General features: G+C 49.8%; 1 protein-coding gene and 2 long non-coding RNA genes across 6 annotated transcripts in view; 2 read left to right on the top strand and 1 right to left on the bottom strand.

Annotated features, from left to right (window-relative positions):
* The first annotated feature begins 3,308 nt into the window (after positions 1-3,308).
* On the top strand, positions 3,309-5,525 carry LOC144613244 (uncharacterized). The gene is made up of 3 exons (XR_013550641.2): positions 3,309-3,865; positions 4,575-4,717; positions 4,913-5,525. It is a non-coding gene; the product is annotated as an uncharacterized LOC144613244 (long non-coding RNA).
* Positions 5,526-16,759: 11,234 nt separating this feature from the next.
* On the bottom strand, positions 16,760-20,981 carry LOC132684882 (uncharacterized). 3 transcript variants are annotated; one of them, XR_009612847.3, is made up of 5 exons: positions 20,832-20,981; positions 20,452-20,542; positions 19,951-20,001; positions 19,585-19,742; positions 16,760-17,492 (listed from the first exon to the last, which is right to left on the bottom strand). It is a non-coding gene; the product is annotated as an uncharacterized LOC132684882 (long non-coding RNA). The 3 variants fall into 3 exon arrangements; XR_009612846.3 differs by lacking the exon at positions 16,760-17,492 and adding an exon at positions 18,331-18,721; XR_009612848.3 differs by lacking the exon at positions 16,760-17,492 and adding an exon at positions 18,737-19,225.
* A 114-nt stretch (positions 20,982-21,095) lies between these two features.
* Positions 21,096-25,229, top strand: part of HABP2 (hyaluronan binding protein 2) — a 32,799-nt gene continuing 28,665 nt past the window's right edge. For both annotated transcript variants that reach the window (XM_060641450.3, XM_060641449.3), the window contains exon 1: positions 21,096-21,254. In XM_060641450.3, coding sequence (XP_060497433.1) covers positions 21,186-21,254 — 69 coding nt within the window. In that variant the 5' untranslated portion in view covers positions 21,096-21,185. The remainder of the gene's footprint in view (positions 21,255-25,229) is intronic.

Below are 25,229 nucleotides of genomic sequence, written 5' to 3'. Positions count from 1 at the left end.
AGCCAAGCGTTGAGCCCCATACAATGTCAGGCCCAGGTGGGCACCCGGTACACTTATTTAGCTTGGTTACTTTTGATTTCTATTTTATCCCCACTCCACACCTATAAGAAAAGACACCAGGCGAGAATTCACTAATCGTCGCTCACAGTCCTCTTTAACCTTATGTGGGCCCTGAGTAATTCACACCGATAACCAGTACGGGCACCGCCTCTGTCCCAATGTAAGCAGCAGGTTTCTGAGCACCTGTGATGGCCAGGTCCTTCTGGAGAAGCTGGGACTATGGTAAGTGACCGAGAAGACAACGTTCCTGTCCTCAAGGGGCGTGTGTTCTGGGGAGGACAATGGGCAACAGATACAGAGTGGCCAACAGTGAATAGAGCCGTGGGGAGAATAAGTCCCCATAGGATAAGAAGAAGGGTAAGTATAAATAAGGAATAACAGAGCATGACGGAAGTTGGGTACTCTTCAAGCTGAATAGTTGGGGGGAAGGTGTCTCCACGTGACATTTGAGCGGAGACCTGAAAAGCTGAGGAAAGGAGCCATGCGGAGACTCGGGCGGGAGCGGTTCGAAGGGCACCCCAGGCAGAGTGACCAGCAGGCATCCCAACGCCAACAAGGGGCACGCTGGTGGCACATAGAGAAGAGCAAGCTGCTCGAGAGGCTGGCGTGGGGCCGGCAAGGGGAAGCAAGGTCAGGTGAGGCCGAACCAATGGACCATGAAGGAGCCCGGGGGTGCTTGGTTGACGGCGAATGAGACCAGAAGCCACTGGGGCCTGTGGTAGGCTAACAGAGAAACGAAATCATTCTTGGTCTTCCCTGGTAGAGACCAGTGGTTCTCAACCGAGGACGATTTTGCCCCACCCTGGGGACATCTGGCAAAGTCCAGGGACATGTGCGGTCATCACCAATGGTGCGTGGTGGGGAGCCGTGTGCTGCTGGCATCTAGCGGGTAGAGACCGGCGATAACGTTAAACACCCCCAGGCGCACAGGACAGCCTCCCTCCCCACCGGCAGAGAAGTCTCTGACCTAAAATGTCAACGGTGCCAAGGCTGAGGAAGGTAGGTACAGACCCCAGCATGGGCAGTGTGCTCTTAGGAGGATGACAGGGGCTCACAGACGCCATAGCCAAGTCCCTGGAGCCCCGGACGCCCCCATAGCAAACATCTCAGCACTACTGTTGGTATTTCCTTCTCCGCTCCAAGAACCACCTAATTGGGACACATTCCAGGACACTTCCTGCTCCTTGGCGCCTGCTGTGTGTCTAACCTCGGGATGATGAATCTTCTGTGCTCGGGGCCATCCGTATGTGTACGCAGCCCTGACGTTTTGTGTGCGTCCTACATCCTGAAGTGTAATTTATTAGGCCTAATCCCTGTCTGGGGTAATGGTAAGTCCTCCCTGTAGAAATGCCGGGGGAAGAGGATATTCCCCATTATTATTTCATTAGGACGCCACTGGGTATTCCAGGAGTCCCCGAGTAGATATCGTGTGCTCCTCGGATGATTTAGACAAGACAGCCGGGGGCCTCGCTCCTCCCAGACCTCAGCACAAATATGCACAGATTTCCATTCGTGCCTCTGAGGCTCCCTTCTTAGTACCACGTTCCTTCTTTTCACGTCATGCCTGTTTTGTTCTTCTGCACCGGGAGGAAACACAAACATTTTGAAGAAAGCGTCGGGCGTTTACTGCTTTCTCCACAATGTGAGTAGTACATCCGAAAGTTGAATGTCGGCAGCCAAGATTTCTAACCTCAAAACTTGGGCCTCCAGTTTCCCTCTGCCATCAGCACTGATGGAGGCTGCTAAGGCAAGTTAGCGTTTCATAAGTTGTCTTTCCTCCCTTGGCCCAGCCTGTCTAAAGATACAGAGTGAGGGGAGAGACTCCTAGCCTCTACTTCCCTCAAGGATACTCAGCATTCTGCCCTTAACTCCCACCCTGCTTCTCATGTTCAGGGTTAGCTCTAACATACCCTGGGTGGTAGGTTTTAAGGTCGCTGGATTCTCATTCCCTAAGTCACGAAGGTAAATTGTTCTTTGCGGGTTCATTTCCACTCAGAGATACCTTCTTCGGGGTCCTTCTCTTTCCCATCCTCTTGCGTGGAGTCTCCAGTCGATTTGAGTTGGGATGGAGTCACGGGGCTCCTGAGATCTTCGGGTAAGTCCTTTCCCAGCTCTGAGCCTCGGTCTCTTCATCTGGCAAGGGGGGGATCACGGCACTTATTTCTTTGTGTTGTGGTCAGCAGAAAGTGAAACAATGCGTATCAAAGCAGTTTGCAAACAGCAAGGGGGCCACTTGAATGTTATGATTCTATTCTAATACAGCAGCCCCCTTATTCACAGGGGATAAGGTTCAAGGCCCCCAGTGGATGCCTGAGCCACAGATAATACATACATACATACATACATACATACATACCTATGATGAAATTTATCATAAACTAGGCACAGTAAGTGATGAACGCCATTGGTAATAAAATAGAATTATAACAGTATGCTGTAATAGACGTTATGTGAACGTGGTCTCCTCTCTTTCTGTCTCGAAATACCGTGTCGCCTGTCCTCACCCTTCTTCTCACGATGATGTGAGATGATAAAGTGCCTACAGGATGAGACTCCGCGAAGTGAATGGCCCAGGCACCGCGACGTAGCGGGAGGCTACTCTCGACCTTCTAATGATCCGTCAGGAGGAGGATCCTTCCCTGCTGGACCAGCGTTGACCACAGGTGACAAACCGCAGAAAAGTGAACCGCCAGACAAGGGGAGACTATTCATGCCATTTTGCTGTAACTGATGGAATGAGAAGTGTTGGGTGATGGGAAACGAACAGCTTCTCCTCTCGGGGTATGGTCAGAGTGCCCAGGGTTGGGTCTGTGCCGGGGTGAGTCTGTCATACCAGTCGTTACCATTGTAGCTGAGTGGGTAAAGGGAGAAAGAAGGGGGCTGCATTGGGCAGGTTCAAGTTTCCACATTGGAACATCCTGATGGCCAGCCTTCCTGCGGGAGGAAAACAGCTGATAATATAGGACAACAAGAGGACCCTCTTCTTCCCCCTTTCACTTGACGTCCAGCAATGCGGTCACGGAGGAAAGTTCACACAGTAAGTTTTGAAGTCATTTCTGTCTGGCTCATCAATAGTTGCCTTATAAGAACTATTCCGTGCCTAAGAAGCATTGTAAGCCTTTTTAAGCTCCAAAGATTAGGGCGAAGCAGGGAGGGTGTTGGGAGGAAGACAGATAAACAACAGACTGGAGAGCATTCTCCATGCAGAGAAGTGGATTCTGTACTTTGGTTGGCTTAATCCCCAAACTGAAAGCAGCCCTGAGCATCGTTCTGAGAAAGGAGAGCCCAGATAAGAGAAAGCCTCTCCGCAAAGCCCCCGCATTGAGCTGTTTGTGGAAACGAGGATTGTGTCCTTACCTGCAGCCAAAGGACAGAAAGACAAGCCCACGGAGGGCAAATAGAGGGTGAGAGTTTCCTTGGGACAGCCCAGGGAAGCAGGAGACGGAGGGGCACAGGAGCAGTGGCCGCATGGATGATGCTCACGTGATCTGTCAAACCACCAACCCATCTTTCCTTCTCAGCCTGGGGATCACCAACTGCCCGTTTTCACACCACTGACAGCACAAGTGTTGGGCTCTTCAAAGACTGCGGGGCAGGACAGGCCAGCTTTGCTCCCAGTCCACTTGCAAAGGACCTTAACACGCACACGAGAAAGCCGACCCCTTTCTGGTGACAAACCTGGTTTCCAAGTCTAAGACCGCAGCCTTGTTCGGCAGAGGTAGGCGTTGGTTCCAAAGGAGGCCAAGTCTAGGCCTGAAGGCTGAAGACCGCCATCACAGAGGCTAATGGGACATGGGATCTGAAGGTGAGTCCCAACACAATCAACATGGCCTACCTGGAGTTGGTGGGTCATCCAAGAGAGCTGAGAGCCTCCAAGAGGACTGGGCTCCTTTGGAGGTGCTGGGGACTTAAAATAAGTCATATGAGCTTGTAATCATACCTATGAAGACTGAACTACAAGATCTGTAGGTAGGACCCCGCAAGTCCCAGCCGGCAGGGGCGGGGATGTGACAAACCCAGCACAAAGCAAGACCCTGCAGAGTGGAGCTGGCAGGGAGAGGGCCTTCAAGGGCCATGGGAGTGGCTGGCCCAGTTGTGTTAAAAATCAAGAAAGAAGAGGAAGAGAGTAATAGAAGGGCGTGAGATGGCTCCTGGCTGAAAGAAAAATGGCAGTTTTCCTGTGTGCTTCTGTCGAAGGCTGTGAAGAAAGCCAGGAGATTTCAGACCAATCCAGGAGCCCAGCAGGGACACCAGGAAAGGGGGGTGAGGTCTGCAGGTCTTGGTGGGTCCGCAGGAAAGTGACAACTGGATGCACCACTTCAAAGGCCACATGGGGAAGCTGACCCCCAAGAGGCTGCCAGCTCCCTGTCCTCATTCCTCCAGGCTCTGTGAACACAAGGAGGGACACCCCTCCAGAAAAGGACGTGGGAACCTCAGGGGCATGTCAGCTTTCAAGTGCTTACTGACTCAGTTCAGGGTCACTTGGGCTTCTAACTATCTTTCTCCACCCACAGTCCCATGGTGAGGAAGGGTGTTGGGTCTGCACGTCTTTCCAGGACCTGAGATGTTCCGGGGAGCACAGCATATGGGCAGGATGGGGAGAACCTGCTAGAAGATGCATCGGTCCATGCAGCTTGCCTGGGGAATCTGGAGAGAGGTACAATGATGGAGAGTTACACAGTCTTACCTTGTTTCCCAGGCCCTATGTGGCACCCCTCACATTCCTTTTCCCTGCTGCAATTTTTCCTGTCTTCACCTTTGGGGGGAAAAATAAAATGAAGGAATATTTTAGGAAATATAAAATATTTTATTTTTAAAATTATTTTAAATGTTTTATTTATTTTTGAGACAGGGAGAGACAGAGCGTGAGCAGGGGAGGGGCAGAGAGAGAGCGAGACACAGAAGCCGAAGCAGGCTCCAGGCCCTGAACCGTCAGCACAGAGCCCGACGCGGGGCTTGAACTCACAAACCGCGAGGTCATGACCTGAGCTGAAGTCGGACGCTCAACCGACTGAGCCACCCTGGCGCCCCGGAAATATAAAATATTTTAAAGCATTTATCAACACCGCTGAAATGCACACTAAAATTTTTTTCAATTATATCAAAGTCATATGCACTCATGATTTTTAAAAATAATAGCATTCAGTGGTGTTTAACGAAAAACAGCCCTCCTCTGTCAAGCCCAGAGGCACCTTCTTAATTTTTAAACTGCCTCTATTTTTATTTCTTCTGGTGGTTTCCTCCACGTCTCCAAATATTCTGCTTCTACTACACTTCTTGCTTTGTCGGTGGTGCCCTTTGTCTCTCAACCATCTACTTGGGTAGATGAGGATTTAGATCTCTCAAGCTCACCCACCTCTCATTCTCCCTTCTTCCTAATAGAACTAAAGCATGGACTGACTTCCTCTGTTGGTCACCTCTGTCTACATAATGTATGCATCTGTGTGACTTTACGATATATGCTATTTACATACACACACGTTTACGGATGTGTGGACTGTCGTGTCTTTCTTTCCTGCGTTACGTCATTTCTGTTACCGTGGAGTCATCTACACAATCTCAAAATAGTTGAAAAACCTTGGATGGGTAGAATCAAGCACACACAGTTCCGTTGCTGTCCCGTAGATAAGCAAAAAGGAGAGAATGAAATAGATGAAGAGCTGGCGTCCCCAGCCCTGGCCCAGACAAAGCGAAGGGATCAAGGTTCACCGTGATTTTGCACATCTGCCAGGGGGGCAGTCAAAGGCCAAGAGAAAGACCGGAAGCAGAAAACCCTAGAAGCAAATCAGCACAGGCTGTTGCTTCTTGCCTGCAGGGCCCCCTACCCCCCACAATCTTCCCTCTCCACCGGTCAGCTCCTGGTTTTTTCTTACCCACTCCAGGAGCAGTCACCCCCAGGAATAGTCACACTCGGAAAGATTTACCCCCAGGAACAGTCACCCCCAGGAACAGTCACTCCCAGGAACAGTCTCCCCCAGGAACAGTCACCCCCAGGAACAGTCACCCTCAGAAACATTTACCTCCAGGAACAGTTACCGCAAGGAACAGTCACCCCCGGGAACAGTCACCCCCAGGAACAGCCACTCCCAGGAACAGTCACCCCCAGGAACAGTCACCCTCAGAAACAGTTACTGCAAGGAACAGTCACCCCCAGGAACAGTCACCCCCAGGAACAGTCACCCCCAGGAACAGTTACCCCCAGGAACAGTCACCCTCAGAAACATTTACCTCCAGGAACAGTTACCGCAAGGAACAGTAACTCCCAGGAACAGTCACCCCCAGGAACAGTCACCCCTAGGAACAGTCACCCTCAGAAACATTTACCTCCAGGAACAGTTACCGCAAGGAACAGTAACTCCCAGGAACAGTCACCCCCAGGAACAGTCACCCCCAGGAACAGTCACTCCCAGGAACAGTCACCCCCAGGAACAGTTACCCCCAGGAACAGTCACCCTCAGAAACATTTACCTCCAGGAACAGTTACCGCAAGGAACAGTAACTCCCAGGAACAGTCACCCCCAGGAACAGTCACCCCCAGGAACAGTCACTCCCAGGAACAGTCACCCCCAGGAACAGTCACCCCTAGGAACAGTCACCCTCAGAAACATTTACCTCCAGGAACAGTTACCGCAAGGAACAGTAACTCCCAGGAACAGTCACCCCCAGGAACAGTCACCCCCAGGAACAGTCACTCCCAGGAACAGTCACCCCCAGGAACAGTTACCCCCAGGCACAGTCACCCTCAGAAACATTTACCTCCAGGAACAGTTACCGCAAGGAATAGTCACCCCCGGGAACAGTTACCCCAAGGAACAGTCACTCCCAGGAACAGTCACCCCCAGGAACAGTCACCCCCAGGAACAGTCACCCTCAGAAACATTTACCTCCAGGAACAGTTACCATAAGGACCAGTAACTCCCAGGAACAGTCACCCCCAGGAACAGTCACTCCCAGGAACAGTCACCCCCAGGAACAGTCACCCTCAGAAACATCTACCCCCAGGAACAATGACCACTCCTCTTGCAGCGGCTCCCACCTCTGTTCCTGCTTCCTGTCCTTCTTCAGCCGCTCATGGATTCATCAGATATCCACTGAACAACAAGCCTGTGCTTAGACGCTGAGAACACAGGCATGTACAGGACAGAAAAGGTCCCTGAACTCTGAGAAAGGGCTTGAGTGGCCTTTGGAAGGGACAGCCAACAAATAAATGAACTACATATTGTGGAAATTCCCTAAAGGATGTCAAGATAGAAAATAATAGACCTTCCCTTCTTGGAAAAGAAATGCCATTAGGCATTTAAACTGAGACTACAGAAGACAAAGGAGCCAGGCATGCAAAGAGAGGCCTGAAGGAAGGCTCAAAAAAAAGGAAAGTGAATGTGCAAAGGCCCTGTGGCAGTGATGGGGAACAGGGTGTCTTTAAGGCACTGAGAGGAGGCTCTTCAGCTGCAGCTTGGCAGGCAAGGAGGAGAATGGCCCAAAGTGAGGTTGCCAGAAGGCAAGGGCCAGACTTCTCAGGCCTGGTTGACCAAGTAAGGAATTTGGATATTAGTCTAAGTACAGTAGAAAGGCACTCAAAGATTTTAGCAGGAAAGAGACATTATTCCATTTTTGTGCTTTAACATGTCCTTTCTGGAGAATGGGCTGAAAACATGGGGGTTCCTCTGTCCTAGGTAGAGTCACTGACACCCCATCTTTCTTGGGGAAAGGGGTCCATCTTCTTTCCGGATGGTATCATTTGTGGCCCCCAAGTGGTTCAGGGATCTGGGAGAAAGGAACGTGTTGAACAGAAAAGCCGTTGGAACCAAAGTGCCTGCTTGGCCACGTTTAACATCACAGACAACAAAAGGTGCAGAGGCCTAGAGTGTCGTCACCCTGGGGAGTGGAGGCCGGCTGGGGAGAGAAACAGCAGAGTGATGGCATTCTTCTCGGGATTTCAGACCGGGAACCTGAAGACTGGAATTACAGCCACATGCATTTCAGTCCTCTATTAACATTTTTTTTTTTTTATCACCTGAACTCTTTCCCGGTCTCCCTGGCTCCACAGCAGGGGTCCCCATGTGATTTCTGCAGAGATCCACCCCCACTTTCAGGGTCTGGGTTTGAGGCCCAGCCCTTCCACTTTCAAAGCCTTTCCCCTGGTCATCAGAGAGTGTCTGGTTGGGGCTGGGCTCTGTGAAATCCTGACTCTCTCTTCTCACCCCGCCCCCTCTCTCTTCCTCTCCCTTCCCTCCACCCCTCTACTTTTTCCTGTCCTTTATACTGAGTTATCTGTTCAGAGCAAAGCCATCTCCCGGAACTGCGTGGATGGGATCTTGCCTCCCATCAAAGCCAAAGAACCTTTCTCCGGCTAGTGGGGTCCATCAAACCTTGAGCTGCTACAGCATTTTGAGGCCATGTTTCCCTCCGTGGAGCTTGTAGGGGGAAGAGTCCCTTGCGAGGGCCCAGCGTGGGCTGTATCAGCCCGAGGGGCCTGGTGGGTCAGGGGCAGCTGATTACAGCGAGGCTGGAAGGCACTTGTCTTGGTGAGCAAGGGCTCTAGGGCCTGACCGCCTTGGTCCACATTCTGGTTACATTTCTGATTAGTAGTTGGATGGATGGCAGGCTGATTAACCTCTCCCAGTCATTTCTCAGCTGCTAAAGGCCACCCACATTCTTGGCACATGGCCCTCTTCCCTCATGCTCAAAGTCTGGTCTCTCTCACACTTGGAATCTCTCCTTCTTTTTCTTCTGTCTCCTCCTTTGACCCAGCCAGGAGAAGTTCTCTGCTTTTAAGGACTCATTTCTTTAAGAAATTGGGCCCACCCAGATAACCCGAGATGATCTTTCAATTTCAAGGTCCATGCCCTTACTCACATCTGCAAAGTCCCTTTTGCCATATTAAAGGGTTCCAGGTTCCAGGGAATTTGGGCTTGGGTATCTTTGGGGGCCGTTATTCTATTCTATTCTATTCTATTCTATTCTATTCACATTCCCTTAGAAACCCAGTTCAAGTTTTACATCTTCTAAAAAGTCCTGTTTGAGGGGCGCCTGGGTGGCTCAGTCGGTTAGACGTCTGACTTTGGCTCAGGTCGTGATCTCGCAATCCGTGGGTTCAAGCCCTGCATCAGGCTCTCTGCTGTCAAGCACAAAGCCCGCTCGGGATCCTCTCTCTCTCTCTGCCCTTCCCCCATCGCGTGCCCTCACTCTCTTTCTCTCCCTCAAAAATAAATAACCATGGAGAAATAAATAAATTAGTTAAAAGTCCTGTTCAATCACTTCTAAGCTACCGAGCTGTGCAACATTGAGCAAGTCACTCGATGTCTCTGTCTCTCTTCTCCATCGGGTACAGTTGTGTGTAGGTGAGCACTTAACAGCTAGATCTCTGGGGTGGGGAGCCCCACGCTGCAGCATTTGCCAATTTCTGTAATATAAATATTGCCACGTGGTGGATTTCAAGCTACCAAACGTAGACTAGGAGAAGAGATATTGCCATCACGAACAGTACGGGCCAGCTCCAGCACTGTGAGAGCGAAAGCAAGGAATTGTACCTCCATGGAAACCAAGGAATTGACTAGTCGATCCAAATACGTATCACTGAATCCGTGATTCTTTAAAATCTTGGAAACTTCTGACGGTTCTCTGTGTGTGTCCCTCTGGGGCGGGTGCCATCTCCGGTGTAGATGCTGGAAAGATACCTCTGGGAAGAACATCTCAAAGAACCGATTTCATGAGAAAGGCTGGAAGAAAGTCTATCTAGAAAGGGATCTGAAGACCTCTGCGGTCTGCTGGCCTCATTGCGATCACAAAGTCCCAAATCCAATCACAAAATGTGCTTGGCTTTAAGAAAATACAGATTTTTTTTTTTCTAGAAATGCATTCAGATGTATAACGGTTTTATTGTGATTTCCTTGGGTACACATGAGCAAGGGGAGGAGTCAAATGAAGAGTGCCAGCCTCATAAAAGAAACATTAAGATGTTATAGGGGTACCTGGATGGCTCAGTCGGTTGGGCATCTGACTTCAACTCAGGTCATGATCTCGCAGTTCGTGAGTTCAAGCCCCGCGTCAGGCTCTGTGCTGATGGCTCAGAGCCTGGAGCCTGCTTCCGATTCTGTGTCTCCCTTTCTCTCTGCCCCTCCCCCCACTCATGCTCTGTCTCTCTCTCTCTCTCAAAAATAAATAACATTAAAAAAATTTTTTTTGGAAGACTGTTCTCATATCTCTCATTAGAGTTCTTTTTTTTTTAATATGAAATTTATTGTCAGACTGGTTTCCATACAACACCCAGTGCTCATCCCAACAGGTGCCCTCCTCAATACCCATCACCCACCCACCCCGCCCTCCCACCCTACCCCCCCCATCAACCCTCAGTTTGTTCTCAGTTTTTAAGAGTCTCTTATATTTTGGCTCCCTCCCTCTCTAACTTTTTTTTTTTTTTTCCCACCTCACGCCAGTCAGAGTGGCTAAAATGAACAAATCAGGCGACTATAGATGCTGGCGAGGATGTGGAGAAACAGGAACCCTCTTGCACTGTTGGTGGGAATGCAGACTGGTGCAGCCACTCTGGAAAACAGTGTGGAGGTTCCTCAAAAAATTAAAAATAGATCTACCCTATGACCCAGCAATAGCACCGCTACGAATTTACCCAAGGGATACAGGAGTGCTGATGTATAGGGGTACATGTACCCCAATGTTTATAGCAGCACTCTCAACAATAGCCAAATGATGGAAAGAGCCTAAATGTCCATCAACTGATGAATGGATAAAGAAGCTGTGGTTTATATACACAATGGAATACTACATGGCAATGAGAAAGAATGAAATATGGCCTTTTGTAGCAACGTAGATGGAACTGGAGAATGTCATGCTAAGTGAAATAAGCCATACAGAGAAAGACAGATACCATATGTTTTCACTCTTATGTGGATCCTGAGAAACTTAACAGAAGACCTTGGGGGAGGGGAAGGAAAAAAAATTTTTAATAAAAAAAATGTAAAAAGAACCCTTAGAGTGTTCTATAAAGTACATTAATAATCTTGCCTTACAATATGTGCATTTCTCTGATCCAAACCCTGAACGCCCTAACTCCACCATTCCTACGTGTGGACACCAACGCACAAGATAGGCTCACAGCAAAGGTCTTCATGGGAGCCCGTGGGAGGGGTCAGCTGAAGCCAGAAGTGGCAGGAACATGAGTCTTGACGGGGAAGGGCGCCTGTTTCTGAAAGAAGCAATTCCCGTGAGCCCTCTGACAAATGCTCCCTTATGTATTTGCTGCTAGGGCCGCTTCTATCTCCTTGGCTGCAAGGATAGAGGTCAAGGATAACATCTGAGTAGGCTCAGACTAGATTTGGGGACCTATGGTCTCCAGAGGGCGCCACTGCTTGTGTCTAGGCCTGCCCTCATCCCTCTTCTCCTTCCTTCCCCCCTTCTTCGATGCCTGCGATCTCCCACACTCCCAAGGTGACACATAGACACCCATTTCATTCGGCAATTAGTGAGCACGTATCGTGCGTCATGTGCTGAATGCCCAGAGGTAAGAGAATCACAGTCTCAGCCCCAAAGTGTCCCCACCAGGTGTGACACATCAAGGTATTAAGGTCGTAAATGCACACAATGCCACAGGAGTCTTCCGGGTAGATAGAAGACTCCAACTTCTAGAGGGAGAAAAAGGTCACCCAGAATTCGAGCTGAGTCTTGAAAGAGAAAAGGACGGAGTTCTCCAAAAGCCAGAGGTGGGAGAAGATGTTTCTGGCCCGGGGAACCAGAAGTGGAGGTAAATGAAGGCATCAGGCAGGCACGTGACTGGAGCTTTGGGTGAGTGTTGAGGATGGAGGTCAGGAGAGGTGGGAACAAAGCCGGGGAGGGGCACGTAAAGTGTCCAGGGGCCAGAGCTTCTATGTCAAGCTAATCAATCTGGACTTTGTCCTGTAGGCAATGAGGCACCTCTGATGAGTTTTAAGCAGATCAGTGACACAACCAGATTGACATTTTAGGAGACGGCTTGTCTGGCACGGTCGAGGTGGGGTTTCAGGGTAGGGCTTAGAAGCCGGAGGTTACCGCGAAGGTCCAGGTGGCGATGCTGGGGACACGGGCCACACTGTGGCGGTGCTGCTGCCACAGCGGCTGAGAGGGCAGACAAGAAAGACATCTGGAAGGCAAACACTCAGACGGACACCTCACCTGCCTCCTTTGCACCCCCCCCCCCCCCCCCCCCGCCTGGGGCTGGGGGAGGGGCTGCGGGGAGCTTGGACGCGGGAGAAGCACACGCCCCAGACCCCGGCAGGTCAGAGGAGAGAAAGTGGACTCTGGCGAAAGGAGGTTCTTCGAGACAAAAGTCACCTGTCTCCAGGCCAACTGATAAGCTCGGACGGTACAGTTGCAGAAGTGGCTGTGGGGTGCAAGGCACAGTGACAGCACCCAGATCGATACTCCACAGTTCCGGGAAGAGGGGAGACGAGCGGGGGCGAGGGAAGAACCGAGTCTCATATCTGGGAGGTCATTGTGATTATGAAGCATTCCAGCCCTCCGTCACCACGTTGGCAAAATTGGCAGAATGAACTACATTCTACGGTGGAAAAAAAACTGAAGCTCCGGAAAAGTTGCTGATTTGCCCGGAGGGACCACGTTGACGCCAGAGGGCGCTAGAGCTGGACCCCACTTAGCTTCTGGCCACAGGGTCCAGGCTTCCTCTTCTCAAATTCTACCGCTCCTGTCGTCTGTTCCACGCGATCTAACACTTGGCCAGTTTCTGTGTCACAGGGCAGTAGTGACGGCTTAACATCTGAGGTCTGTGCTACGCGGCAGGAGCTGTTCTAAACACTTTCTGTGCTGTGAACTGATCTAAGCCAAGCTGTCCATCCCACAGCTGTCAGGCTTTGGGGGAAACAAAAGGAATTTCTGCTAATTAGAGGGGGATGGGAGCTACATGGCTTCCCCTCCCAACCGGCTACCTGGTGGCATTATCATGAAAGCGGTTCTGCCACATGTAACAAAGAGGCACAAAATCACCCACGTGTGGGTCCTTATGAGTCGCAACTCCGCTTCTGCCGGCACTCTGACACCACTTTGCAGGGAAGAGTCACTTTGCAATTGTGGATCAGCTGGCCTTTGGGTTGGACCAGGAATCAGAGGCAAGACCAAAAGGATATCTAGACCTAGAAGTTTTCTGTGTAGGGTTGGGCAGCCGGCTTCACCAGATCCTTTTATTTTGTGTATGCCAGGCCACGAAGCCTGCTCGGTCATTCGGTCTACCTGCTATCTTAAATGTTGCTCATTTCACCCACAAAATTTATTTTTTTTAACCTCCGTTATACTAATTTAATAGGGCCCTTGGTGCAGCTTTGGCTAGTAATATTTGAAGCCCCTACCGTAGATAGTCCCGGAGGGCGGGTCATTTAACAAATGCTTGTAGAGCATTCACTACATCCTGAAACGATAGCAAGCATTTTGAACTTTACCCAGCACAACCCCCTTAATGGTAATAGCAACCCCATGAGGTACCTGTTACTACCGCCCTCATGTCCCGAATGAGGAAACTGAGTCATAGAGAAATTAAGGGATGCTTCCCCAGGTGGGGAGCGAGGGCCTTGAAAGTAGAGACTGTGGGTGTGATCCGTCCTCCAATCTCCACCCTCGGAAAGACACAAGAAATTCGTGTTGGTGGCAGATAATAATTACCAATGTGGCAACTGGTTTTCCTGAATGGGGGGAGGTTGGAGTGTGTGGGTAGGTGGAGTGGTAGCTGAGTTATCCTGCAATGACCAATGGGACCCACGTGGCACCTGTCATTCTTCTAATATGCCTTCCTCCGATGTCTATGCATCCGGTACGGCTCAGAGTTGGCCTCAGCAAGCACCTGGTTTTATAGCTACCGATTTGCCTAGTTGGCTTTCCTTTGGCAGAGATAGACGTCCCTGTGCACGTACGAATGCCATAGTAACGGCACTTAATGGGTTCTTCCCAAACAAATGAAAGAATACACGATCAGGGGAGATAAATCACACGCTTCTGTGTGTGCATGCATGTGTGTTGTTTCCATGTCTAACGCCTTCCCATATATCATCACAGTTAATTTACCCCCAAATTATTTAAGATAGGCTCAGGGAGATGAAGAAATTTGCTTCATTGGGGCATCTGGGTGGCTCAGTCAGTTAATCATTTGACTTTGGCTCAGGTCATGATCTCGCGGTCCATGAGTTTGAGCCTGCTTTGGATTCTGCGTCTCCCTCTCTCTCTGTCCCTCCCCTGCTCGCTCTCTCTCTCTCTCTCTCTCTCAAAAAAAAACACAAATAAACATTAAAAAAATTTTTTTTTTAATTTGCTCAAGATCACACGGCAAACAAATAGCTTGGCCACTAGCTCTGATGCCAACCCAGGCTCTTGCCAGCACAACACAGGGCTAGCAAGCAAATGCGCTTAGGAAAGATGTTAATGTCAGGCCCTGTCTAGAAGAAGTACATTTAAGAGGGGTGGGCGCTCAGAGGTCTGCCTCCCGCAAGAGGAAAACGGCTTTTGGAAATAGCACGCTGTACTCAGAAAGGCGACGAGTCTAGACAGAAAGGGACACCCAAATCTCCAGACCCCACCTCTCTTTCAGGTTTTCTATACGCTGGAGTGGGGGTGGAGGGCTTCCCAACATGCAAAACGTATGCAAGAATTTCATTCAAAAATGTTTAATAAATCAAAGCCGCACTTAGAACAAGAAGCATCACATCGCCCAGGTGATAGCTCTTTGTGAGGCTGAAGATCCAAGGGACAGACTTGTGTTTCTGCAGAACTGATTGATGGGATGGGAGAGATCGGGGAGGAAAAAAAAAAAAAAAAAACACCCCACTCTCTGCCATAGACAACCACCGAACAGAGGAAATTTAAAATATGAGAGGGAAGATTGAAGCCCCACGGAAAGATTAAAGAAAGGAAAGAACTACAAATGGGCAGATCAATTATTGTGTGAAGATCCGGAGGTGTTTAATTCATATCGGGCTGCGCGTTGCACTTGGAAGTCACACAGCTGTGCGGCACGGATGGTTCTTGTCTCTTTACAAACTTCGCGGATCACAGGAGCCACAGCCACCAACGGCCAAAGAGCAGGGTTCATTTTGGCAAGAGACAGCCAGCAAGTGTGTCAGGGGAATTCTCCATCCTGTTTACCCACTGCAGCCTGTGCTCATCAGACCGCAAGGTTTTTTGGGTTTTGTTTTTCAAATCGAAATTGACCGGAATTGACCCCCCGGGGGGGGGGGTTGGGGAAACCCTTTATTTTTCCTATAAAACTGACTTAAGTGTCATGAAAATCATGCCAAATGATTAGGGTTTTCCTTTATCTTTGGCCAGCGGGGAACTCAGCTATAAATAAGCTCGGTTTATTAACAGTGCAGGATTTATGATTTCCATAATAGCAGTCTGGTTTGCTGCTTGATATTGACTGCTCCAATTAAACATCTGTAATTGCCCCCACGGACCTGATTCAGCCTGGCCACGAATGTGGCTCCAGCCATCTTGAATTAGACCAAGGATGGACTGGGGATGCTTATCCAAAACTTGACTGAACCATTCAGGTTTCCTGAGCCGGATTTTCCAGCTAAGCAAATTCCAGCTAATAGTCGGGGTGGGTGCTGTGGTGCACCACCAGATCCCTCTCCACAGATGGGGCCCTCTTTCCCTCAGCTGCCTGGTACTGGCTGCTGAAGGCTCTCCGCTGAGTTCGTCTCAGAGAATTTCCTTTCACCAGAGTTGCCTTGACCACACTCACACTCCTTCCATGGGGATAGCCCACATCCAGTGACGGGATGATCCCAGTACAAAGGCCTACCCCATGGCTCATGGCAGGACGACACAGAGGGCCAGCCCAGCTCTAGAACTTTCCGTGAGATGGGCCTCTGTTGTGACTGCGTTGCAACCCAGCCTCTTCCTCTACCTGTCCCGCTCCCCTCACTCCCCTAGGAGTAGTGATCCTAAAAGCACTCCCCAATAAACTTCCTGCCCACAGATCCCAACATCTCCGTATGGGTTTCCCAGGAAACCCAGCCTCAAACAATAGTGGCTGATGCTGGAGGACAGGGTTTCCTTACTACCCACTGGGCACATTGCTACCCCCAACAATATATAATAGTCAGTATGAAGACAACGTGGAAATTGACCTGGCAAAACTACATCCCAAGACCCCGGGCGTCCACGCAGTAGAGTGGGAGGAGCTTCAAACCTGGCTCTGTCTCAAGCTGGGTGACCTTGGGCAATGTATTGAACCTCTCTGAGCGTGGTTTTCTTTGACGATAAAATGGGTCAAATCACCTCATGGGGCAGTAATAAAGACTATATGAGCTTAGGAGTGTAAAAGCACCCGGAACACAGAAGCTGCTCCGTAAATGTTGGTTTGCTTTCATAAACACAGCAGGGTGGTGGACGCCCTAGTATCTCCTAGGTAGGAAAAAGGGGGTGAGCAGTACCCACGAGTTTACGGTGGACGTGAACATACCGGGGAGACTTGGTGCAGCACGGGGAAAGGTACCCCGGCCCCCTGCCAAGTTAACAAGGCAGCTCCCCAGCTCCCTTTCCCCCAAAGGAGGGTTCCCCCCCGGAAGTTAATGGATCAGGCAGGGGCCTCGGGGAATGACGGGAAGCAACAGGAGCACTTCCCTGCAAGATGTCTTCTCTTCTCTGGTTAGGGAAGGGTTTACGAATTAAAAAAAAAATTTTTTAAGTTTATTGATTTATTTTTAAGTTTATTGAGAGAGACAGAGACAATGCAAGCGGGGGAAGGGCAGAGAGAGAGAGGGAGAGAGAGAGAGAGAGAGAGAGAGAGAATCCCAAGCAGGCTCCACACGGCCAGCACAGAGCCAGACGTGGGGCTCGAACTCACTAAACCGGGAGATCATGACCTGAGCCGAAACCAAGTCAGACGCTCAACTGACTGAGCCACCCAGGCGCCCTGGGAAGCCTTTCTGAATTTAATGGAAGCCCAGCCACGTGAATCTGAGTGAGGCTCATCATGAGAATGTAACTTCATGAGGCTGGCACCTGACCCATCTTCTTTGTCCCATACAGCACAGGCATGCTGTAGGCACCCAATAAATACCTGCGGAATGAATGAATGAGCAATCGTCCTTAGTCCCCATGCCCCACAGAGTTCTGATGATTCTGGAGCAGGGGGCACACTTTCTGAGGGCAGTGGTGTCACATCAGCCCAGGCCCCTCCGCTGGCTTCCGACGTGTCTCCATAGGGGCCCCTTCGAGTTGTGCAATGCTCTGGCTGTATCCCGTCACTTTCTCCGGGATCGGTTTTGTAAATAGTGTTTTATTGGAACACAGCCCCGCTCACTGGCATAAACATTCTCTGCGGCTGCTTCGGTGACACGGCGGCAGGACCCAGCAGTCACGACAGAAATGCACGGCCAGAAAAAAACTAACATATCCGTTATCTGGTCCTTTCGGGAAAAGGTTGCTGACACCTGTCCGAGAAGGAACACGTGAGATAAAGGTCCCCTCCGTGAAGGGGTTCATTCCTTCCCTGGGCTGGAGACTAGACTCACTGAACACGGGGCCCTTTCATCTCAGAGGGTCTGGGGGGCTCAGCAAGTTTCATCCCACAAAAAGACGTTAGTGATATCGAAGCCAGCGTGCTCTGCAAATCTACTCTATGGGGGCCACTGAGTTAAGTAAGCACCTTCCCTCTGTGCTCTCATGTGCACCTCTCAGTAATGCCATGAAGTGGCAACTATATTTTCCCTACTTTACAGATGAGGAAACTGAGGCCCGGAGAGCGTAAATGACTGGCTCAAAGCCCCACAGCGGGGATATGTGGGCAGAGTGGGGGCTCTCCCAGGTCTGTTTTGAGTCCCAGCTGCTGTTCACAGGTACTCCTCTAGGCTGCCGCCCGCCCCCCATACTACACCCCCCCCACCCCATGCTGAAGGCCCAGCGGGAAGAAGAAGACTGTTGTTACATAAATACAAATAAACACAGAACAGGTTGGTTCAGACCCGCTGGTTGCTGTATAAAAACAATCCCTAACCAGTACGTCAAAGAGTGGGTCTCTGGCAAGGTTATCGTGAGGAAGTCTTTTCTTAGGGTGGCAGAATCAGCCCACAGAGAACCAGAGTCCCAAGGCACCCCCCCAAGGCAGGATAGGGGCTCTCTCCAGTGGGATGGAACCCAACTCTTGAGAAAACGTCACCCAGAACTCGGACAGAATAGATTGACCCGATCGCATCAGACACCCACACAGGAATGAGGGCTAAAGGCTCTGTGTTTGAATTTAAAAACAAAACAACAAAAAACCCAGAGATCCCAGGGAGGTCCGTTCCAACTCCCCAGATACAGACATATTACACGATAAGCTAACCCTTTTGTCTTCCTCAATTCAAAGGACTACACATTTTTTTAGAGAATTCTCTCCTTTAGGGCCACGTGCCGAAATGTATTCAATTCCACACTGTTGTGATAACAGAGCCTTGGGGAAATAGACAATATGTGGGAGGCCTGCAGTGATTACACAGGGAGCAAAATTGCTCAATTTTTGCTTGAGATAAAGGGGAGACTACACGTCAGGGAAATTAATCCGTATTAAAAAGATGAACCACAAGCGTGCTGAGGTCACTTCCTGTTGACCCAGGAAGAGAAGCTTCTGAGAAGTTTTCTGAGACTCCACAAGATCAGAGGGTCACGAGTTCACACAAGGCTGTGGAGGGGAAAAGAGACACCTGCATCACTGCACTGATTCGGTGATTTGACTTGCCTAAAAATGTCTATTTCTACTTATAACCGACTGTGCAGGTGCCGTGAGGTCTGCAGTTTAAACGTGGAAAACAGCAGACCCCCCAGTGCTCTGCCTCTTTGGTCCTTGCTCTGTGGTCAGAGAACCATCAGCAGTGGCCTCAGCGCCACACGGGTGACCCACCCAGCAAACATCCCCCACCCGCAAGGATTTCTGGTCCGTCACCTTGCTTTATTCTTTTTCACACTTATCACTAACCAAAAATTGACTTAGGCAACGTGTGCCCCTTGAGAGCGAAGTTCTCTCTGCCTGTCCCGTCCCTGCTTTGCCAATGCCTGGCTCACGGCAGATCACTGGTCCCTGTTCGATGGATATTAATGTAGTCTTCGTGAACAAGTTGAAGGGTGTTTGAAATTTCACAAATACTTTAGTTTCTCACATCGAGCTGGTTATGCTATTGGAGGTGTCCTGATTATAAAGTATCCAACTGTCACTTTAGGGGCCCCTAGGTGGCTCAGCCGGACAAGCGACTGACTTCAGCTCGGGTCGTGATCTCGCGGTTCGTGGGTTTGTGCCCCGTGTCGGGATGCAGCTGTGCTGACAGCTTGGAGCCTGGAGCCTACTTCGGGTTCTGTGTCTCCCTCTCTCTCTCTCTCTCTCTCTGCCCCTCCCCTGCTCATGCTCTGTCTGTCTCTCTGTCTTTCAAAAGTAAATAAACATTAAAAAAATATAAATAAATGAGTAAGTGAGTAAATAAATAAATAAATAAAGGATCCAACTGTCACTTTACTAAAGCGGTTATTCATCTAAGATATACGAACATCTACCATGGGCCAGGCAAGTGCCAGGTATCTATCTATGCCAGGAATCCAATGGCCGGCAAAACAGAACGCCTGTCTTAGGAGCTTTCGGTCTGGTGGGAACAGTGGGCAATGAAGGTTCGTGAAATAGTAATACAGGCCCGCAGTCATGACCCTGGTTAGCACTATAAAGGAAAAACATACGGAGGCCTTCTGAAGAAGTCATGTCTGTGCTGAGACCAGAAAGATGCATTGACTGGGTGAGTTAACCAAGCAAACTTGCTCAAGAGTGATGAGGGTTGGAGTTAAGAACAGAGTTAGGGTGGGAGTGAAGATTAGGGGAACACTGGGATGGGTTCAGAGAACTTTCCAGAAAAAGGGACTGGTGTGTACATGTGTCATAGAGGTCAGGTGGATATTGACCAGGAGCGAGTTGATGGCTGCCTGAAATGGAGAGAAAATAAGTGGAGAAAAGAAGACAAATTTGGAGTTATTTAGGAGGTAAAAACGATAGGACTCGGTTTGTCCTTCAAGGACGTCTGGTGGTTGAGGCATTGACTTTGGCCTTATCCGGGGCTGGTACCCATGGGGCCCTTCACGGCTGGCAACCTGTCTCCCAAAGGTGGAAGCAGCCACTGAGCGGTCCTGCGTGTGCCAAATAGGTTACGGCATATGGGTGAGCAGGAGCCCCGAGCGAGCGCCCGCCTCAGCTGGCGGCAAGGTTTCAGAACCCGGATGCCGGCCCCGGGCAGGAGGATTCCCGGAGCCCTCACATAGATTACTGTGGGCAGTCAGGTGATTACTAGAGCTCAAGATGATGCTTATTAAAGAAATCAATAAGCGTGTTCCTGAGAACCCATGCTTGAGAGGTAATGTTCCTTTATGGAACCTTACCTGGAACCAGGGTAGCTAAATACAGAACACAGGGAGGACCGGCCCCGGATATGAGCATCACGGTTTCTTCACCCTCTTGATCAAAGAAAGACTCCAAGGAAAAGAGGAAAAAAAAATAATTAAAAAGCAGAAAACCTGATGTAATGAGATTTAAAAGAAAACTTTTGAAGCCAACAAGCAACCATGGGCAATGCTTCAAAGGGCCCAGGATCAATGTTTGTCAATAGCAGTTTTGCATCCTTTATCTTTCATGAATAGAGAGTGTGATGTTGTTAGGAGCCCGTCCATGCCTTAATTCTGTTTAGAGATTTGATGAATCAGAACTCCGTTAACATTCTGTCTGAATCAGCGACGGCAAAGGCCTGTAGCGGAAGCCTTACCCGACCGGGGCTTTTATCCCGTGCGTGGGACGGTAGTTAACTATCGGCCCTTCCGCATCGAACACTCGGCAGCCCCCCGGGGGTGCACCCAGGGGCTGGGGCTCTTTAACCCTGCCACTTCCTTTGGATACTTTCTCCCCAGAAAAGAAACCACCCCATGACTCAGCCCAGCTCCAAAGTGGCCATTTGTTTAATCAAGATAGTTGGTTTGCAAAACATTAAACAGTATTCGATGCCTAGTTAATAATTGGCATCCTTTGTTCTTGAGTCCTTGGGGACATGTTCCCCCCGTAAAGGCATAGACAGCAAAAGAAATTGTGTGTCGAGCAAAACAAGAGGCCTTCAACTGCACATATGCTCGCCAGAATGTGTCATCTCCATATTGTGCTGGTAACAGCTCTGGTGGGAAAGGCAGCCATCGGGGTAAGTGTCCTTTTCAAATGTCCGTAGTTGAGAGGCTGAGGTTATGAGGCGGACCCGGGTTCGACCCAGGTTCAAGCACCTGGGCCGGGAGTGACTAGAAACTTGGGTTGTAAAAGGCACGTGTTGTCAATCTGAATACATCCTGATTGTAAGAGTCAATGCAGGCCTGTAATGTTAGTTGCTGTCGAGAAGCCAAGTCCATGAACCCACGTAACTGACTCGAGCCCTCGGAGCAGAGTCTCCGTGAGCACCTTGCCACTAAGGGGACCGGGGCGAGCAAATCTGCCAAGACGAGGGGCTCAGAGAACCCTTTGGCATGGATCTCCGAGAACCCTTCGAGAAGCCATTAAAAGCTACAGACTCTCTTTGCACGTGTTGACAGAGGTCCAGTTTTCTGGCCATCCGAGGCAACAGTAGGGGAGGAACCCCTGTGATTCGGCTCGAGAGGAGAATCCTGTCCGTTGCGTATGATTCTGGTTTTACTTAGGTGGATGAGTTTTGGAGAGAAGCTTCGTGGGTAGCATTTTTCTCCCTTGTCCCTAGCAGATGGGACAAGGAGGGTCAGCAGGGGCCCAAGGGAGGTGGTGGCGAGCAGGGAGAGGAAATGCCATCCGCGGGTCTTACGTGGGGACCGTGGGCATTTGGAAGCAGATGGGCGGTGGAGATGTCGGCCCCTGCTGTGTGCCTTTGTAGTTCCAGAGTGCCAGCTGGATCTCTGTGGGCACAGGAGAGGGGCCATCAACACAAACAGAGCCTCCTGGGGTTCCCTGCCAGATGTGGTTTGAGGCATGAGCATGGGTTTTGGAGCCAGCGCTTTGACTCACAGCTTTGCCACATTCTAGCTGTGGAATATTGGGCAAAACATAATCACGCTGAGCCTCAGTTTCCCCTACTGCAAACCAAGTGACAGATAATCTGTCACAGATTTGGGGAGGGCCACGGCTGATTGGATGAAGCAATGCATTGGCTGTCAATAAATGTTAGCTCTTTCCCCTTTAAATTTCCAGAATGAATACGACATCTCTATAAGGGGAGGCTGGGTGGCTCAGTCGGTTAAGTGTCTGACTTCAGCTCAGGTCGTGATCTCACAGCCTGTGAGTTCAAGCCCCGCATTGGGCCCTGTGCTGACAGCTCAGAGCCTGGAGCCTGCTTCAGATTCTGTGTCTCTCTCTTTCTGCCCCACCCCCATTTGCTCTCGTTCTCTCCCTCTCTCTCTCTCTCTCTCCAAGATAAATAAACATAAAAAAAATTAAATCAGAGAATGCACCCCTTTGGGGGGGCAGGTAGAGAAGAATCAAGGGATGACAACAGAAAGAGCAGTCATAACCCCTTTATCTTATTAAATACCTTTGCATTTTATTTCCCATTCTATTCCATAGAGCTTTCCCTGTAGGCAGCAGATTAAATTTCAGATTTTCTCATTAGATGCTTCAAAACCAAGAGCTTCTCCTCCCCTTTCGGTAAACTTTCCTCAGACACCTTCCTTCGGCCCATATTAAGCTGTCAAGTGACTCACCTCTGAGAGAATTTTCTTTCACCAGTGATGACTGGTATATGTGTGCTGTGGCTGCAGTTACAAATTTTCAAGCCCCTACATCATTTGATTGCTTGGTGGATGTCTGGGGACAAGACCCAGCAGAAATACCATAGGTCTAGAGGAAGAGGTGGAAATTATCAGAGGCCCACAAGGGGCCCAGAGAAAGTACCAGTCGGAAAGAATTAGATCCTAAAGTTTGCAGGCAAGGAGAGAGTTGATGCAGTCTGTTTGAAGTTCACACAACGGTAATGGTCCCAAAAACTCCCTTTGGTGCAAGCCCCAGTGAATTTTTAGGGTTAGCAATGAAATTATAAGTCAATAATGGATAAAAGAGAAAATATGAGAGATAGCCTTCGGGCAATGAGCTTAGTCAGTTCCAAAGAGAGGATTCAGGGCTTTGGAATGTTTTCTTACCCCAGATGTGTGCCAGACAGGTGGTCGGGAAGGCGGCTTGCGTTGCACGGGCCAGTCCACAGACATCCAGGGGAAAGTGGCCAACTCGCTCAGATGCTTTGGAGAGTGCAGGGGCATCATCGAGGGGAGGGAGCCACACAGCCAGATGGGCTGGGCAGTCTCTTCCACCCCACGTAGCTAAAAATAATCACCAACTGTTATCATTTAATGAGAAATCCTGTGGGCCAGGTCCTTTCTTTACAGTGGATCGGTTCATCTCTGGGAGGACCCTAAGAAGTAGGTAGTGTCATTGTTCCCATTTTACAGGTGGGAAGATAGACAGCTTGGCCTCTAGTCAAGCCGAGCTCTACCCTACAGGCAGCTGTCCACCGTCTGGATGAGGTCTTTCGCCTGGACTCTGGCTGAAGATGAGATTTCTTCCATCCACAGAGCTTCAGGGACATGGTCCTCTGTGTAGGGGCAGGAAGCTCTTAGTCCAGGGGTTTGTTTGCTGGTTGGGGTGCAGCGATCTCCATGTGCCCCTGGAACTTTAAAGAAAAGTGGTCACAGGATCTACAATCACTATCCATTGGAAGGATGTGTGGACACTCTCCCATGAATTTAGGTCATGCAGCAAACCCTATAATGAGTTCTCCATGGGCTCATCTCTAACTTAGATTTTTATTCAGATATCCGTGATCCAAAGAGGTATTGGACAAATGTTATTGCCATGGACACCAGAAATTCGTTCGAAGTGCCTTCCTGGCCTGAGCTAGAGTTGGTTTTCCTGAATGAACACCTGTCTCCAGCACAGCCTTGTACTGTTGCCCCTGTGCTACGGATGAGAAACGCACCCAGAGATGTTCAACTAACTTCCCAGCCAGGACCGAGGCTCAGATCTGTCCCACTCCTTGCCTGTTACGGGAGACCCACTCAACTGTATCAAGGATGTGCACCGTGCCCAGGGCTCAAAAATCGCTTCTTGCTGTGGTTCTTGACCACTGGGCTCAGCCATAATGGAATTTGACCTTCTCCAGGGTCAGAAGCCAGAGGACAAGGCTTGGCAGGCCATCCCTAGAGAGGACAGAAGACAATGGCTTTTCTCTCCCCAGCAATGCACCTTATAATTAAAACACATGTTTGCTCCCATGTCTAGACTCCTTAAACCCTCGAATTTAAACTCAACAACTCTAGAACTCTAGTATCCTCCCAGGTAGAGCACCACAGAAAGTTTTGAAGGGACCCGAATCTGCAAACTGGCAACTTGGGGTCCATTCTGCTCACAGACTGAGTTTTCTTTAGGGGGTAGAAGGTCAGCCGAAGAGTATTTTAATTTTCTTTCAATTGTTTGGCAACATTTGCAAATCAGAACACTTCACATAGAAGCACAAATCCCCAGCTTTTCTTGAAAACCAGACATTTTTTTTTTTTATTTTTTATTATTATTTTTTACGTTTTTATTATTTTTATTTTTTTGAGACAGAGAGAGAGACAGAGTGTGAGCCGGAGGGGCAGAGAGAGAGGGAGACACAGAATCCAAAGCAGGCTCCAGGCTCCGAGCTGTCAGCACAGAGCCCGACGCGGGCCTCGGACCCACAAACTGTGAGATCATGACCTGAGATGAAGTCGGACGCTCAACTGACTGAGACACCCAGGCACTCCCAAACCAGACATTTTAGTAACATGGGGCTCACGTACCTGCTTGGCACCAACCAGATGAAGGGCTACCATTCCCAGTTTCAGAAGAAACTTGAGCGCCCCCCCCGCCGAGTTCATAGGCCCTACCACTCTCTACCATTGATACTCTTTTGCTGGATGCATTTACATTATCGGCCAGGTTCTAAGTTGGAGAGAGAGACAGAGACAGCCCGGCTTGTCTGTTATTATGCAGAAACACTATGGATGTTGAAGGATTGGAGCCTGTTTTGGATGGTCAAGTAACTGGGTTCAGCGTCTGATTAATTTCAGCGTTCACATCTGCACAGCCCCCGGGACCGAACTAGGCCTTTGATGGGAAAGTAAGAGCCACCCCTTTCTAAGCCTCA

The sequence above is a fragment of the Panthera onca genome, chromosome D2, assembly GCF_046562875.1.
Source record: "Panthera onca isolate mPanOnc1 chromosome D2, mPanOnc1 haplotype 2, whole genome shotgun sequence".
Taxonomy (NCBI): Eukaryota; Metazoa; Chordata; class Mammalia; order Carnivora; family Felidae; genus Panthera; species Panthera onca.
The sequence above is the reverse complement of the archived record's forward strand: the minus strand, read 5'-3'. Positions and strand labels throughout refer to the sequence as shown.